We start from the raw sequence: 16,972 nt of genomic DNA, 5'->3' as shown, positions 1-16,972 counted from the left end.
GGACGGCGAGGGCGCGGCATGGACAAAAGAGCACAAAAGAGCATGTGAGGGGAGGGTGCAGGGAGGGTGCAGGCAAGGGCCAGGCAAGGGCCAGGCAAGGGATCGGCCCGCCGATGGAGGCGCCGCTGACGCGAATGTCGACGAGGTCGACCACGTACGAGGACGAGCCCGAGTACGGCACCCACTCCGCCTTGAGGTCCGGGGGCACCGTTCCTCCGAGCACGAGCGCGCCGACCTCCTCGCTCAGGCAAATCGAAAAGACGTTCGGCGCGCGGGTCTGATCGCGGAGGTAGTCGAAGAGGCAGGGGCCGTAGCCCTGCCCCTGCGACATGCCGGTGATCCCGTCCGCCACCTGCGAGTAGAAGAGCCCCGACTCGTACGTCTGGCAGCCGAACGAGGCGCGCACAGCGCGGTTGCCGAGCTCCGTGCCGAACCAAAACGAGTCGTAGACGAGGTGGCCTCGGATGGAGGAGCCCTCGGTGTACGAGACCGAGTAGGCGCACTTGCCGCCGTCGCAGCTGCGGCACGTCGACATCCCGCGCGGTGGCCGCGAGCACACCACCGGCTCGGACGTCGACGACGCCTTTTCGGAGAAGCGCGCGCCCGAGACGGAGCCGTGCTTGTGAGAGCCGCAGTGCGGGCAGCCCTCGCACGGGAGCGCCGTGAGCGCCGAGCCCGTGTCGACGATCAGGTCGAACTGCCGCGACGGCGAGCCGAGGCAGACGGGCGCCGAAAAGTAGCCAAGCGTGTGCAGGTTGCCCGACATCTGCCACCCCGGAAGCAGGCTCATCCGGCGGCCGCGCCGGAGGGTCTGCTGCGGGTGCCGGGTGACGGGCACGAAGCTGAGCGGCGTCACCGCGTGCGGGTGCGCCGTCAAGTTGGACATAGCCTGTGGGAGCCTTCAAGGTGCCCGGCGCCTCTACGGCCCGTACGGCGGCGTTTAATAAAAAGAATTTTGCGCTTACGGCTTCCATCCCCCCCTCGTGTGGTGGCGGCGTGCCGTCCTCCCATCCCTCCCTTGGGTTGTCTGTTTTCTTTCTTTCTTTCTTTATCCCCCCTTGGGTTGTCCGTTTTCTTTCTTTCTTTTTCCTGAGAGAGGGAGAGATTTTTAGCAATACCATAAACGCTTTTCCCCCTGGGCACACAGATTAACTCACTTATCCCCCCCACCGACGTTCGAGAGTGCTGCAAACTGCATGGGCCATGGCGATTTACCTCGCTCGTTGGACGTTGCAGTTTTTGTGATTTATAATTCGTAATGTAAAGCTCTTCCGATGTTCCATTCCAACCCCTGCCTAGACGAGTACAGCTAAAGAGTACCCGGGCCTCCGTGTGGGGGGCCCGTGAACATCTTAAGCTTGTGAGCCAGGAAAAGGGTTGGTTCCATTCCAGCCAGGCTCGAGCCCCAGGCACCGTCCACAGTCTCACAGGGGGTCGGTGCTTGATCCGGCGCCCGACGCCCAGCGTTGCGAGGCACGCGGTGTGCCCGACGGGTTCGCGCGGTCGCGGCGAAGGCTAAAGAGGCGGTCCTTCAATAACGCTGGAATGCCTCGTTCTGCTCAAGCCGCGTCAATCCCTTCAGCTCGCCGCCGCCTGAAACGCTTGCGCGAGGAGAGCTCGATAAACTCGAGGGGCCAAAATATGCCGCGAGGAGGGCAGAGTTGCGCCGAAAGGCGGGAGAAGCCGCGAGAGCAAGGGACCGGCAGGCGGCGGCGGCGTCGTCGCAGGACGAGGCAGACGTGAGACGAGAGCGACGCGACAGAGGAGGAAGCGACAGGAGGGAGAACGACGAGAGTGGGACGACCGCGAGAGGTGGCATGAAGGTTGCAGCGAAAATCGGCGAGGGACTGCGAAGGGAGATAGAAAGAGGCGGACGCCCAAGGGTGGGCGACGGCTAGCGCACCACACCCCGTTTCTTAAACGCTTTTTCCCCTGGGCACACAGGTTCCCACGCTGCTCATGGCGGCGTCGCCGCTGATCGGTCATTCGTTTCGCCGCCCGCTCCCCTTGCGACATGGCGGCGGCCCTTCGCTTTGCGCCGCTCTCACCTGGCAACCCTGTCTGCACGTCTCGCGCGCGCGTGAACAGGGCAAACCACCATAAACTACAGTCTGCAGGGGCTCCAGGCCCCAACCAAATGACGTGTGAGTGTTAGAGTTGTTTGTCCGCTTGCAAGCCCAGCGGTGATCTTCTGGTGATGCTGCGCTGTCGGCTGCGCTTGCCGGATGACTCCCGCACGACGCCAGCAGTCTTCCTGTGTGGTCGGCTGCGTCGCATCCTCGTCGTCGGTGGCTGGTGGCGCTTCGCGCTCTCGCCCCTCGCCCGAGCGCTCCATGCGCGCCGGCTGTTGGCCGAGGCCCCGACGATTTGCGGCGGACGGCCGAGTTTCTTCAGTCGGCGCTCCGGCACAGGAGACTTACAAGGGTGGATATAAGGACCTAAAAGGATCAGATAAAAGAAATCTACGTAGAAAGGCGAGCGTCGGAGGTCGTTGGTCTGACCCAGCATGCGCCGCTGTCTTGCGTCGCTCGTTTTGGCCGCATCTCTTCCTCTGTCCAACATCCTACTCGCCCGCCGCTTGGGATGGTGCGAACAATCCGTACTGAGATCATCATCGATGCATCCATCGGCAGCGTCTGGAAGGTGCGGGTCACGTCCACGCGCCGCTTCCTTGGCAGTCGCACAACTCACCTCTCGCCGCGCATCACCTCTCGCCGCAGCACCTCTCGCCGCGCATCACCTCTCGCCGCGCATCACCAACCGCCGCGCAAGCTTTAGGTAGTCAGCGACCTGCGAACGTGGGGCGAGTGGAACGCGTGGACCAAGTTTGAAGACGTCGATGAGAACCCGGCCGGGACGGATGCGAGGCTTCTCGCGTCCTTCGACGGCGACGGCACCTGGAAAGAATACGCGTGCCAGATTCTGGCCGTGGATCACGACCGCCACTTCCTAAATTGGGCCGGCGGCGTCCCTTGCGGCCTCTTCCACGGCAACCATTGGATCATTTTGACCCCCGAATCGGAGACGAGGACACGTATGGAGCACTATGAGGACTTCACCGGCCTCCTCCCTGCTCTGAATCTCGGGATGCCTTTCGCAAAGGTCGCGAGGAACTACGTGTACATCAACGAGGCAGTCAAGCGAGTCGTCGAGGCCCGCGCCCCAGACTAAGACGCAGCACCCGCTGCCTGTGCTCCAGCCTCCACCTGCTGCGTGCCTGCTGCGTGCTGCTGCTGGCGGCCGCATATGTGTGCAGTATCTCTCAGTCTGTCTGTTCATTGTTGTAGCGGTACACACGTGCTCAAAAAAGAGTGTTGACTACTTCATAATTTTTTCCTTTTTTCAAATCTCTCTCAGTCCCTCCAGCCGCGCGCTCGCGTCGAAGGGCAGCCCGCGCTGCTCTCGTGCTCGCCGCGCCGCCGCGCGCAGCTCCTCAAGGGAGGAGAAGGCGCCCCGCCGCGGGCTCGCCGCGACGATCGTGTTCCAGGGCCGGCGCGCGGGCGAAGGCACGCGGCACGCGCCGCCGGGGAAGGCGGCGCCGTACGCGGCGCAAGCCTCCTCGAGGCGCCGGTCGAGGTCCGCCTTGCCCGAGTGGAAGTTGTGGCAGACAACGCCGTGCGGAGCGAGGCTCGCGCGCACGTCGGCGAGGAAGGCGGCCGAGTAGAACGTCTCTGGGATGCGGTTGCTCCCGTCCGCGATGTCCACGCATACGAGGTCGTATGGCTCCCGCGCCGCCGCCGCCGCCCTCCCGCGGAGCCACGCCGCGGCGTCGTCCACGTGCACAGCCACTCTGCCTATGGCGGAGCGACGCTGCCCGCGACTGGTGCGGCAAAAGCGCCGGGAGGGCTCAGCGCGCGCACGGCGCCGGCGGCCTGGGTCGAGGCCGAACGGTCCCTGCGCCGCCTCGGCGACGGTCGCGTCCAGCTCGACGGCGTCGACGAGTCGCGCCTAGCCAGCGACCCAAGGCAAGGGGCTCGGAACGCGGCTTCGGGAGCGCTGCCAGAGCGCGCGCGGGGGGGGCGGTGCGGCGGCCGCCTCAGGGCAGCAGCGGCCGAGGTAGGAGGGGAGGCTGCCGGCGCCCATACCGAGCACGAGGACCCGCTCGAGGCGCGGCACCTAAGGCGGTGGGCGCGCTGCTCCACCCGCCACGAGGAGGGAAAGGCGCGCTCGAGGCGGCGCACGTCCGCGAGCGCGCTCAGCGCGAGCGCCACCATCGACTTGAGGTACTCGGTCGGCATCGCATACGGCTGCGCGAGGCCGGAGCCGCCGTCGAGCCGCACCTACGCACCGCAGTCCAGCTGCCGCAGTCCGAGCGTCGTTGGGCTGCGTCTGCGTGGCGCGGTGCGTGCTGTACGCTTGCTTGCGTGCGCGTGCGGTGTGTGGATGTGGGCTGGTCTGGCTGCTGGAGCACCTCTCGCCTTGGACTGGACGCTCACGCGCTCCGTATCTCGCCCATATCTCGCCCATATCTCGCCTTGGACTGGACGCTCACGCGCTCGCTCGCGACAAAGACGAGGGAGCGCCAGCCGGAGGCATGCTCGTGCACCTGTTGGACGGGCGGTGGGCGTGTGGCGTGTGGCACGACTCATGTCACGCACGTGTGATGGACGTGTCCAGTGGGGACTTCGACGCGTCCGGTGCTCACCTCGATGCGCGTGGACGGGTCGACGTTGCTCGGCTGGCTGAAGACGGGCCGTCCCGCGAGGCTCTTGGCGGAAGCCCACGAGTCCGCTAGCCGCACGTCGGCGACATCGTCCTCGACGGGGGCTGGCTGCGCGGGAGCAGGCTGCGCAGGAACAGGCTGCGCAGGAGCAGGCTGCGCGGGAGCGGGCGCCTGGTCGCGGGTCCGCTCCTCCGCCTCGGCGAGGAGGCGGAGCCACTCCGCCTTGCCTAGAGCCTTGCCTAGAGCCTTGCCCTCGTCGTCGAGCGCGGCGGCGCAGCAGCGCGGCGCCGCGTGCCTCTGCCCCCCACCCCCGCCTCCGCCTCCGCCTCCGCCTCGCCGCGCCCCGCGCCCCACCCCCTCGCTGCCCTCCGCCTCCGCCTCCGCCTCCGCCTCCGCCTCCGCCTCCGCCTCCGCCTCCGCCTCCGCCTCGCGACCGCGGCCGCCGAATCGGTACAAGTGCACCGGCGTCCCAGCCTGCCCCTCCGGCGTCCACGTCGTCTCCACCACCGCCGTCTCCACCGCCACCTGCGTGGACGCGTCGCGGACGCGTCGGTGGTCGCGTCGCGGGCTGTGTGTCATGGGCGGGCGCCGAAGGCTGGCGAGCGGCGGCGCGCACCGCCCTCGGCGCGGCGGACGCGTCGGCGCGACCGAGCGGTGCGGGGAAGGCGCGGAGCGACGCGACGCACTCGACCTGCAGAGGCGCATGCGCTGACTCCCTCAGCTGCGCGGCGTCCTCAGCAGCACGCACCCGCACCCATGACCCTCTCCGGCACGGGCAGGACGACCCGAGGTCGCGCGTTGTGTAAAGGGCGGAGCTCCTTCTTTGAGGGTGTGTCGCCCAGCTGAGGGCGCACACACCTCCGGCGCTGCGCTCAGCCGTCCCCACAGCTCGGAGAGGAGCTGGTCGTCCATGCAGAGGGAGGCGACGTACACCTCGAGGTGCAGAGATGTACATCGGGCGTGCATGCGGGGCGGCGGGGCGGCGGTGTGTCGTGCAGCGTGTGTTCGAAGCATCGCCTGGAATGCGATGGGACACTGCCAAACACGAGATCGTCTCGAGTGTGAGTTGATGGCAGGGATGTTCATTCCGCAGCTATCGGATCTACATGCGTCAGGCCGCACAGGCCGCACTCGAGCATCGAGCCGAGCGTAAACTCGGGCTCGCCCGGCCGCCGCAGCAGCTCAGCCGCCGAGTCGTCGGCCGCCAGCCGGCCCCACGACCTCGTGGCGGCCGCGTGGCGCGTCGGCGAGAGCTCGACGCCGACCGAACGCTCGAGATACGGCAACTCGAGCCACGCCTGCGCCACGAGCGCTCCCGTGCCGGAGCCGAGGTCGGCGAACGAGCAGTGCCGGCCGCCGGAGTCGAGACCAAACGCGGCAAAGAGCTGGCGCGCACCGACGCGTGTCACCTCGCCGTAGGCGGATGAGCCGTGTCCGAGAGGTGGCGCCGCTGCGCCGGCCGGGAGGCCGTGGCGATCCACGAACGCCTCCTCGTCATCGTCGAGCACTGCGTCGAAGCGTCGCCAGTGGCTTGCGAGCAGGCGATCGATATGCGCAGGTGATGGAGCAGTGCGACGTGCATAGGCGACGGTGGAGAAGAGGGCTCCCAGCATCGCCTTCGCCGTGCCTGACAAGGGTTCCGGAGATCAGATACCCTGGTAGCGGGGGATCTGCGCAACTGACTCGCGCCAAAACGCGCTTGCTGCACCTATCCCCAGGCCGCGCAGCGAAGCGAAAACAGATAAAATAGCGTACCTACCTATTGCAGGGCCCTTTTGGGCGAAACAAGACCAACCTACCTATCTGGGCCGCAGTGGCGACACACCCCCTATCCGGGTTGGAGCCGGAACCAGGACGCTATCTATCTAGAGTGAAGAAGAAATTCGCCTCCTCCACGTCTAACGAAATCCACTAGCTTCTACAGAAGCACAACTCACTCTCGCTTGCCCAGCGTGGTGAGTACGCTCTGGACCGCGCTCTTGAACGCCGGGCTCGCCTTGAAGGCGTCCTGGATGGCCCTGTTTACGCTCTGCAGCGTCCCGTACACGGGCGACGGCTTGTACGGCTGCGCCTCGGGAAAGGGGAAGCCGTACCCGATCGCCCAAAACAGGCCAAACACCCCGCCGAGCCCGCCCGTGTTGCCCTCCTCCTTGTCCATCACGTAACCGATCGTGAACTTGGTCACCTCGCCTTGCTCATTGAATGTGATGCTGTGCGCCTGAACCGGAGACTCGACCGACTTGCCGGTCGCCGGCCGCCCCAGCACGGGGCCATCATTCTTCCCGAGGTACTTCACCGAGTACCACACGCGGTTCGGCTTGAACGGGCAGACGCGGAAGTGGTGGTAGTTGGAGCTCAGGCTCGGGAACGCGGTCTTGAGGTCGAACGATTTGAGCGAGTCGATGAAGAGGCCCTTGTCGTACGGGCCGACCACGGGTGCGACGAAGCGGAAGTCCTCGGCGAACCAGTCCGGGTTGCCACCGCTCCCGTCGGCGGTGCCTGCGAGCTGAGCCGCGGTGAACGCCTTTGCGAGGCTGACCAGCTCGTCCGGCGGTATCGGGAAGGTGGAGCTCGCGAGCATCGCCGCCTCGTCAGCCATGCCGCTCTCCGGTTCCGTGCCGAGAGCGGCGGCAAGGTCCGGCCGCAGTGTCGACGAAGCCGCGGCGGCCGGCGCAGTCATGCGCGGGACGCCAGCCCGCAGAGCGTGACTGCAGGCAGTCGAGAGGAGCAGCAGCAGCGCGATAAGAGCCATTGCTGGGCGTGAAGCGCAAGACACCTGTCGAGCGATACGGCCAGGAAGGAATCCACTCCAGCTGTGAACAGAGAGTTCGTAAACACGCGAGTAGGGGGGCTATATTACACAGGCCAGGAATGCTCCTTAACGCAAAAAAGAAATTTAACAAAAAAGAAATCATTCGCTGCACACCAAAACGTGAGAAGATGCTAAAAATCTCTCTCTGCACACCTGTCTCTCTCGGCTTCCTCCTCGGGCGTCGACAACGGTGCAACCCGCGGCTAGCCGCGGGCAAGGCGGCTCGCGCAGCGCCCGCGTGCGAGCGAGCGAGCGAGCGAGCGAGCGAGCACGCACGCACACACACACACACACACACACACACACACACACACACACACACACACACACACACACACACACACACACACACACACACACACACACACACACACACACACACACACACACACACACACACACGCCGCACACGCCACCCGCCACGCAATCTCTCTCTCACACGCACGCACGCACGCACGCAGTGATTTGGGCTCGGCAGCTTGTCAGCCCTCAGCCGAAGCTGGGGCCGGTCCCGTAGCCGAGGGAGCCCGCGCCGATGAGTTCGACGCGGTCGGGGGGGCCTGTGGAGAGGCCAGCGAGGTGGCGATCGCTGTACTTCATGGCGCCCTCAAAGTGGGGCTGGCTGACTCGCCAGAGGTCGATACTCTGGACGACCCATAGGATGCCTCGAATGCCTGAAGGAGAGGGAGGCGAGGCCAGAGGCAGGCTCAGCTGCTCTCGGGTGATCCCGCTTTGGTGGCTGAAGGACCCGATGGTCCTGTCACATTCGCGTTCCGAGTCGTGGCACGTGGGGGTGAGAGTCGTGATTTCTCGCACGCACAAACCAAAACGCACGCACACACCGACCGCGTCGAACTCATCGGCGCGGGCTCTCTCGCTCGGCCACGGGAGGACCGGCCCCAGCTTCGGCTGAGGGCTGACAAGCTGCCGAGCCCAAATCACTGTGAGACGTGATTTCTTGTTGGTCTTCAAAAATCTCTCTCTCACACACACGTCCCAACTTCCCCAGAAATCCCGAGGAGCCGTGCAGTGCCTAGATAATGTTTTGAGCTGAGATGAAGAAATTTCGCAAAAAAAGAAGAACCGCGACCTTCCGCGCCGCACCTGGTCTCTCTCGTGCCGTCCTCCCATCCCTCCCTTGTGTTGTATGTAGAAAGATGAACAACAGTCAGGCTCGGACTGGACACCAACGCGGTATGTATGTATGTAGTAAGGTGAAGAACAGTCAGGCTCGGGACACACAGCCAGCTGGCTGCCACACACCCTGAGTTGGCGTACACATAACTCAGGGCCACATTCTTCCTGTCGCCCCCCCCAGCACCTTGTGTTAGCGGTTTGGTTTCTTTCTTTCTCTCTGGTCTTCTTTCGGCTACTGTGCTGCATGAATGGTTGGGCAGGTGTGAATAGCAGCTCCTGACCACGGCGCCGCAGGCGCCTGTTGATAGGTCCAGGTGGTAGCCCTGGATAGGCAATGCATACGCCTCACTGGGCCTTAGATCGCCCGACCGCGTCCCGGTGCTCTGTGGTCGGATTTGTGACGCCGCCGCACCGCGCCGCGGCCGGGGGCCCTCCGGAGGCCGAGGATGGCCGTGACGGACCGGGACGAGCTCTGGGAGGTTCAGTGTCAGTGTATACATTGTAGAGACTGACCATGTGCACAATATCTCTCAGTCTAGCTAAGCCTGGGGAGGCGATTCCGGGGCCGTACAGCAGCTTGATGGTGCTTCGCCGGCGTGCGTCCCGGAGCGGTCCCGGTTGGGCAATCCGGGGGAGAAAACTCAGGACAACGCCGACGCCGCTCTGATTCGGCTTTTTACTTCAAACAAAGACGGCGGCACGCGCCGCAGCGCGGTGCGTGCCGCCGTCAGGAGCGGATCCGTCAGTTAGTTGTATTCACGCCGGGATCGTGTCCTGAGTAACTTGCCCAACCATTCCTCCAGCAGAGTACATGACCTCCGCCTCCGCCCAAGCCGTCGACGCGCGCTGCGCCGACCGCTGCGCAGCCCTATTCGCCGCTGTCTCCGCGTGTGAGCGCGAGCATGCTCCTGCCGCGTGCAAGCAGCCGTTCCAGGCGTGGCGCTCGCACTGCGTGACCAACTCGGCGTGCAATCCCTCTGGCCGGCAGATCGATCCGATCAAGGCGGAGCGGCGGTGCGCCGCGCTCGCCAAACGCGTCGCCGTCTGCGAAGCGAGTATCACCGGCCAGGCGCAGGCGTCTGTGACTGCCGACTGCCGGAAGCAGCGTAGCGACTATCAGAGGCTGTGCAGCAGTGTGGTGGTGCACGGGGAGGAGCCCGACGCGGCGGAGCGTTCGCGCGCCATCACCGAACGGTATCGCGAGGCGGCGGCAAAGCAGCCGCCGCAGCAGCCGCAGCACCGCGGAGGGCAGCTGATCGTACTCCTCGCCGACTGGCTCGCCGGCGGGACAGCGCCAGCGCGCGCGGCTGCCCTAGCGGGCGAGCACCCGGCGGCGGCCATCCTTACCCTCGCGGCGCTGAGTGCGTGCCTCGTGCTGCGAGACGGCTCGCTCGCCGTCGGCGCGCAGCGGCTGATGCAGGCGCACACCATACCACACTTGTGTTGCCCTTCTACTTCTCTGAGCCCAGCCGCACTGAACGTCGCCAGTCCCGCGAGCTTGAATCCCCTTCCGTGCGCTCGAAAGGTTCGCGTCTATGTGCAGGGCATCGTCGTTGGCAGCACCGTGTGTGTCATGGGCGTCGCGGAGGCGCTCGAGCTGTCGAGGCGGCGAGGGAGGATGGAGCATGAAGAAGAGCACGTGGAGGGCGCGTCCTCGAGGTGACACACAGTGTAGCGTTTGCATCTCTGTGTGCGTGCCTCTTTTGCCGCGTTGAAGCCCGCGTTGAACAAAATACTATCACCGGGGACAGTGCCCCGCTGAGGGTCCTGCCCGCACGGGAGCGGCTCCAACGCGGCTTGCTAATGCTATACAGTTACACTGGGAGCTGTGATATATCTGTCTTCTGTGCCGATCTGTAAGGGTCCGCCCGCAGGCGCATTTGTATACCGAGGCGGTGCCCGGTGCCGAACCTGTCGGACCTTAAGACAGCATTGTAGATCCCTGGGCGAGGGTGGTGGCGTCCCCGTCGGGTCAGGGCTGAAGGCGGGGGAGACCAACCCGATACTCTCCGGCGTCCCGGGAGCGTGATTGACACCTCCCCCTGCGCCAACAGCCCCGTTGAGGTAGTTACTGTACTACAGAGTGGGGGGCGGGTTCCGCCGCGGCGTCGGTCCGCGGTCGTCCTCATCCAGAGACTCTGCCGCAGAGATGGCAGATACGACAACAACTCTAACACTCACACGTCATTTGGGGCCTGGAGCCCTGTTCACGCGCGCGCGAGACGTGCAGACAGGGTTGCCAGGTGAGAGCGAATGGCGCGGTTCACGCCTCGCACAACAGAGAGAGAGATGCGCTCTGCATGGTGGGACATAAAAGAGAGCGAGTACTTGGCGCTTGGGCGAGTAGGCCGTGCGGTCAACGCTGCCGCGCGCGACTTTGCGCGCGAGGCGGCGGGCCTTCTCTTCGGTGTTGCCAGAGGCGTAGGAGTGTCTCAGATACGCGTTCCATTCCCGCTGCGGTTCAAGCGCCACACACAGCGAGGAAAAAGAAAGAAAAATTTAAAGGGATGGGGGGAGGACAGGGTCCCCACCTGCACGAGAAGGATTTTGGAATTCTTTGTGCTGCGCCTTCTGATTTCTTTTCGGATTCCTGAAACGATAACTCGACGCGTAAGTACGCAGACTGGGACGGACTGGCACACAACCGCGTAAGTAATGACTCGGAGCGCCCGCAGTCTGCCCCTGACCACGCAGGCTGCCGCCTCGTTTACTTGCCCTGGCCCCTCGTCGCCACTCGACCGAGACCTCCTCGCCGCGGAGTGTGTAATCGGGACCTCGCTGCCCGCCCTGCTGTGCGCGCTGAAGCCGGGCACACCTTGCATGGCGCACCCGCACTTCCACCGCCGTCTTCAGGCGCGCGGCAGCGACAGCTGTAGGGGCTCTGGCCGAGAAGCGAGGGATCGCTCATCCCAATATTGCTTCCCGAGCTACGTTGCGCCAGTCGTGCCTCCTTGTCTTTAGGAGCGGAGGATGGCCGACGCGCGGGAAGCGGCGGAGGACTTTGGGTGGTCAGGCCAGAAGCGGACCCTCGTGGCTCTGTCTCGCCTGGAGGACGAGCTCCAAGAGCGCACGCGGAGGGCCGCGCTGCCAGCGGCGTTGCGAAAGACCAGGTCCGGCGCCGCCATCTGCCAGATGGGCCGGCGGCGTGAGGCGGTCATCGGAACGGGCCTCGACGTCGAGCGAATTGTTGCCGTCGACCGGTGGCGACTGCGGTCAGGTGCAGCCGTGGCAGGAGCCGCCCACAGGCTGCGCCTCGCTGAAAAGCCTCGTCTTCGAGGTGGTCCGATGGAGAGAGAGAGTGCTGCCGTTCTCCCGCCCCTCGCACCCTCTTCCAAGCCACTCTCATCATCACAATCCAACCCGTCCCTGTCGCTGCTGGCACCCAAGTGCCGCCGAATGGGTCCGCACTAGAGTTTTAATGTGTTCAAGTGCACAAGAAAACCGCGACTTCGGTGTTCAAAAGACACGAAACTTGTGTGTTGTGAAAAAACGGCGGCCCCTTCCGGCCCTTGGGGCCTTAGGCTCGGCCTGCCCTCGACACTGGCCGAGCGCTGACAATGCCACAAAAATCGGCAGACCAAGTGGCACCGCCCAGCATGCCCCGGCCCAAGGCTGCGTATGTCCGCAAGCAGTGCGTAGCCGCAGGCAGACAGGATGCGCTCCCAAAGGGAGAGGCAGCGCCCGAGGTCGCTCTGTGTGTCACAGGTGGAGGCCTTGTGCCACCAGCTGAGATGCTTGGCGTCTTCCGAGGCTTTGCGAGAAAGTCGCTTCCTCCGCCCGCGAGGCGGCGTGGCAACAAGAGCGCCCTCGACAACTTTGACGTTATCTCTGGCGCTTCCGGGGGTTACATCGCCGCAACAATGTACTGCTACTCGAAACTGGATCCTTCCGTCTTCCTCGACACTGCACGCGCCACTCGGCCCCGGGACATCACCCCCGCAGCGATGCGCCACCTCGATCCCGACGTCGAGCACGGGCGGGGACTGTATGGATGGATGCTGACCTTCCCTGCAGCATGCTGTCCTCCTCCCGGAGGCTGCCCGTGGTACGTTCCCACCCTCTGCTGGGCCATCCCGATTGCTGCGTCGATCGGCACGCCCTTTCGTCTCCTCGGCTTTGGAAAGTGCGTCGGACCGGCCTGCTGGCCGTGGGCGGCTGGCGACCCGTCGTGGTGGGTTGAATTCATGTGGTACTTCTTCCTCCGACCCCTCGGCGTCGGGAGGGGCAAATTCACGGCAGCGAGCCAAGAGCAGGCCGCCGATCTCGCGGCGGCGGAAGGGGCGGCAGAATCGGACTACGTGTGGCCTCGTCCACAGGCGCCAATGCCGCTCGGGATTGTCACGATGGCTTCCCTGAGCAACATCCACCCCACCCGCTTCACCGGACCGCTGCTCGTCTGGGCGCTCAAGGCGTGGAATGCGGCGGTCTCCTTGGCTGCAATCTCGGCCACCGCCGATCCGGACGGAACGGGCGTTTCCGATCCTGACACAGAGTGGATCAGCTTCAACACCGAGTTGAGTCTCGAGTCCAACCGCCAAGACTCGCGTCGCATGGGACTAGCCGTTCGTACAGCCCTCAAAGAGCAGTGGGCCCCCGGCCAACCTGGCAATGCTCGCGGCGTCAGCCTCGTCCCTTGGGTCTTTACACCGGCCAACGCCTCGACGGCGTATACGCCCAGCCCTCCGCGTGACAGTGGCACGCCCGACTGCCGCGACCAGAGGATGCGCCTGCCGCCTCTGGCCGGGGAGAGCCTCTGTGGCTGCCTTTGTGGGTGCAAGCGATGCGAGGGTTGTCAGCGCACGACCCTCTTCGACGCCGTCACCGTCCCCGCGCAGAGATTTGTCCTCCCACCGAGGGCGACGCCGTGCGGGCATCTTCCTGGCGCGTCCCGCCTCTCGCCCGAGACCACCATCGCGATGGGCGGCGATGCGGTCGGTGCGTGATGGGGACGCTCTTGTCTGGATCGTCCAAGACTGCGAGCCGGAACTCGAACCAGCCTGCGGGGCGGGTGAGCGGCGTGGGTGCAGCAAACGTGGGCAATCGGTGCACTGGGCGTAGAGGTTGGCAGCGCACCTCTGTGATGGGCAGTCAGCTCGATAGTCACCACCATCAAGCCACCGCTGACAAACGTGCCGCGTGGGTCCGTCGGGCCATACCGCGCTCCCGCGTTGAATCCGTTTGCAAGCGTCCCACCACAGAGGTCTCGCGAGTGCGGGCTCGCGTGCGCCGGGTTGAGGCCTCCGGAGTTGAGGCTCTGAGAGTTGCCAAACCCAGGCGCGTAGGAGCCCCCCGTCATTCCGACCCACCGCGTCCAGGCGTCGCCGTCGATGGTGTGGTCGCGCATCTGACGCGGCGCTGGGCATGACATCCGCCCATGTGCTCGGGCGGTAGGGGCGGAGGCCAGTAGGAGCGCGAGACGTCGCAGACACATCTTGTGGTCTTCTGCGGGTGCAAGGGACGTGCGCAAAAAGTTGGCGCTCGCTTACCTTATGAAAAAGCGCTCGCCTAATTTGGCTGTCGGGGACGCACCTTTGAGAAAGAGAGCAGTAAGCTAGTTTTTCGTACAAGTTGAGGTTTCTGCCTTTTGGCGTTGAGCGCGTGTCCCCATCGTTTGTTGTCTGTCTGTCTGTCTGTCTGTGTGTGCATATGCTCTAGTCCCCAAGTGTGGGTGCATAGGTTCCTATGTAGGAAGGTAGGACGTGTGGATTTTTCAGTGTATGTGGCTCTTACGTACCTTCCCGTAGGAGGACTCTGCTGACAGGGTTTGCGATGAGCGAACCGAAGGGTTCTCGGCGAGGTTAGTGCACTAACCGCCGAAGCTTTTTAGCTATACCAAACAAATTGTTGTTGTGTTTGACGTGTGTAGCACTGACGGACTCCATTGTCTGCTTTTGAGGGTACTGGTGCCTTCTAGTTTTCTTCCGCCCTCACGGGCACCCTGTGTCTTGCAAGAACGCCCTCTTTGGGGCAGCTGTTGAGCGCTGTCAGAGCGGTGTTGCCGGTGCGGGCCGGTCTTTGCCGTAGTCTTTGCCTCCTTCGAGACGCAGGGTGGCGCGAGAAGCAGCGGCCACAATGGGCTGCGGGCACAGCAAATCATATGCACGCGAGTCTGAGTCAGCGCCGGCGCCGACCATTCACCAACGGCTGACGATTGCTGCCGAGGAGAGCGTGAAGCTCATCGACCCTCGCAAATCGAGCGCTGTCCCGCTCCTATTAAGTCTCCAGTCAGAGCCACTCGCCGACGCGATGGTTCGACGCTCGTCCGTCACCCGCAGATCGACCGTCTCCCCGCCTCCGGTGGAGCGCTCGCCGTACGAGCTCAACGAGCAGGTCACAGCGGACGGCCGACACTGCTGGAGCGCCATCGCACCGAACGGCTTTGAGATCCGCGGCGAGAACTACCTTCGCGACCGGAAGAAGGTCCCGTCCGCGTGCGGCTCGCAGCTCTTGGCTGTGGAGCTCTTTCGAGCAAAGACTTTTTTTGCCAACGTGGCTGGCCGTCCCGGCGCCCCGACCTCGACGCTCCACGAGCGCTGCGAGTCGCCTCTCTCGAGGATCGTGGTGGTCGTGGTCGTCATCCCGACGGGGAAGTGGGTCGTGCACCTCGCCATGTGTGAAAGCCCACCCCCCTCCCCACTCTCCTCATAAAGACCCCGCCCAACCCATACCCTCCCCCTCCTCCAGCCCACCCCCTGCCCCGACGCGCAGGTACTTTGGCGTGCTGGAGACGCTGGAGGAGGAGTCGCCGGCCGCAGCCGCGCTCCTGGAGCGGTTCGCGCACGCAGCCGACGACTTCCGCAACGACCGCTTCAAGCTCATCCCGAGGCTCGTGCGGGCGCCCCTGACGCTGCGGCTCGCATGCCCGTCGCGTCCCGCCATCACGGCCAAGGGTGGCCGGGGCGTGCCGCAGCGCTACTTTTCTACGCCAGAGTACGTGGAGGTCGACATGGACATCAGCAAGGAGGCCATCGCCAACCGCGTGCTCGGGTTGGTCCGGCCGGTCTCCAAGCTGATTGTGGCGGACCTCGCCTTTGTGCTAGAGGGGCAGCGGCAAGAGGAGCTGCCGGAGGTGGTGCTCGGCGCGGCGCGGCTGTACAACCTCGACCTGTCCGAGGCCGCCGTGCCGCTGCTGGAGGAGGCGTAGCGGGGGGCGGGGCTGCGCGTCGGCGGGGCGCGTCACACAAAGGGTCGCCAGCGCTCGAGACGCGGGGAGGAGAGTGGCCCACCGGAGAGCGGTCCGGCGGAGAGAGAGATGCGCGGGGAGCTGCCCGCACCGGCGCACTGCCACACAGCAGACGCGAGACCACTTGAGAGAGGGACAAACGACAAGACCTCGTGATGCGCTCGTGGGGGTCGTGTCGCCGCTCGTGTGACGTGTCATACGTTATATACGCGCTACCGGGTGGTCTCTCAATCCTGGGCGCTGGCCCGCCCGGGACCTGCACCTGGGGATAAAAAGGATTTGCATTTTTGATTTGATCTAGTGTGTGTGTTTTTCACAACAGGAGTTGTTTCACCAGCCTAGCAGAGCTCTGTAAATGGTACAAGTCAACACTGCATGTGATAGCTGATACATGCATGCGGCGAGGGCGGACGACCATCAACTGCGGCAGTCGACTGGGCATCCCCAACGGGCAACGGCAACGCTGCGCGGACAAACCCGGACCGGACTGGCTAAAATGCGGAGGAGCCCACGGGCCGTCGGAGTACGGAGACTCGAAGGAGCGTGCCGTAGCATCGTACGCCACCGCGACCCTTGTCCCCTGCCGGGAGCCGCAACTACATGGTGTGACCTCTACCTGCTCCTATGCGCGCTGAGGGCGCAGCTCCTGCGCGGCGCCTCCCCCGCTGCTCCGACACCACGGCACTCAAGACATGCTCCCTGACACCTATGACGCGCGATCCGCGCGCGGCTACGGCGGCTCGGGGGGGATGAAGTAGTCGTCCGCAAAGAGCGTGTCGAAGGCGGCAGCGTTCCCCGCCCCCTTCTCCGCCGCCACCGGCTCCCCGGCAGCCTGCTGGTTGCGCGCCTCCGCCTCTGCGAGTGGATCGACAACGTCGCCGCCGTCGGCGTCGCCGCCGTCGAAGAGGGCGTCGACGAGCGTGGCGCGCTCCTCCTCCTCCCGCTCCGCCGCCGCCGCGCCGCTCGCCTCCCTCTTCCGTTCCCGCTCCTGCGACGGCGGACGTGCGGCGCGGGTCTAGGCGCGAGTGGTTTGCCTCTGGGAGGCGGCGCGTGTGCGTGTGTGAGCGAGGGCCGGTGCGGAGGACGGCTGTGTGCGTGTCGGGGAGGGGCCGGTGGCTGCAGCCTCGACGGGAAGGGGGGGTGCGGGGGGTGCGGAGGGGTGGGGGGGGGGGGGGGG

At 65.0% G+C, this 16,972-nt stretch overlaps 5 protein-coding genes across 5 annotated transcripts in view; 3 read left to right on the top strand and 2 right to left on the bottom strand.

Annotated features, from left to right (window-relative positions):
* EMIHUDRAFT_221566 (hypothetical protein) overlaps nucleotides 1-886 on the bottom strand; it is a gene marked incomplete at both ends in the record, with an annotated part of 2,206 nt that extends 1,320 nt beyond the window's left edge. The window contains one exon of the mRNA XM_005756488.1: nucleotides 131-886. Coding sequence (XP_005756545.1) covers nucleotides 131-886 — 756 coding nt within the window. The remainder of the gene's footprint in view (nucleotides 1-130) is intronic.
* A 1,697-nt stretch (nucleotides 887-2,583) lies between these two features.
* On the top strand, nucleotides 2,584-3,171 carry EMIHUDRAFT_107961 (hypothetical protein; the record flags this gene model as incomplete). The annotated part of the gene is made up of 2 exons (XM_005756487.1): nucleotides 2,584-2,643; nucleotides 2,779-3,171. The coding sequence occupies 2 exons, from the start codon at nucleotides 2,584-2,586 to the stop codon at nucleotides 3,169-3,171; spliced, it is 453 nt and encodes a 150-aa protein (XP_005756544.1).
* A 3,264-nt stretch (nucleotides 3,172-6,435) lies between these two features.
* Nucleotides 6,436-7,275, bottom strand: EMIHUDRAFT_360478 (hypothetical protein). Its single transcript, XM_005756486.1, has one exon. It carries the CDS (start codon nucleotides 7,260-7,262, stop codon nucleotides 6,597-6,599), a length of 666 nt encoding a protein of 221 aa, XP_005756543.1. The 5' UTR covers nucleotides 7,263-7,275; the 3' UTR covers nucleotides 6,436-6,596.
* Nucleotides 7,276-9,392: 2,117 nt separating this feature from the next.
* Nucleotides 9,393-10,352, top strand: EMIHUDRAFT_360476 (hypothetical protein). Its single transcript, XM_005756485.1, has one exon. It carries the CDS (start codon nucleotides 9,424-9,426, stop codon nucleotides 10,273-10,275), a length of 852 nt encoding a protein of 283 aa, XP_005756542.1. The 5' UTR covers nucleotides 9,393-9,423; the 3' UTR covers nucleotides 10,276-10,352.
* A 4,332-nt stretch (nucleotides 10,353-14,684) lies between these two features.
* EMIHUDRAFT_221560 (hypothetical protein) lies at nucleotides 14,685-15,756 on the top strand (the record flags this gene model as incomplete). The annotated part of the gene is made up of 2 exons (XM_005756484.1): nucleotides 14,685-15,223; nucleotides 15,321-15,756. The coding sequence occupies 2 exons, from the start codon at nucleotides 14,685-14,687 to the stop codon at nucleotides 15,754-15,756; spliced, it is 975 nt and encodes a 324-aa protein (XP_005756541.1).
* Nucleotides 15,757-16,972: the final 1,216 nt, after the last annotated feature.

Source organism: Emiliania huxleyi, assembly GCF_000372725.1.
Source record: "Emiliania huxleyi CCMP1516 unplaced genomic scaffold EMIHUscaffold_97, whole genome shotgun sequence".
Lineage (NCBI taxonomy): Eukaryota > Haptophyta > Isochrysidales > Noelaerhabdaceae > Emiliania > Emiliania huxleyi.
Note: the sequence above shows the minus strand (reverse complement) of the source record. Positions and strands in the feature narration are given on the sequence as shown.

Coding starts and splice junctions, on each gene's coding strand:
- EMIHUDRAFT_360476 (XM_005756485.1), top strand. CDS start 9,424: ATGACCTCCGCCTCCGCCCAAGCCGTCGACGCGCGCTGCGCCGACCGC.
- EMIHUDRAFT_360478 (XM_005756486.1), bottom strand. CDS start 7,262: ATGGCTGACGAGGCGGCGATGCTCGCGAGCTCCACCTTCCCGATACCG.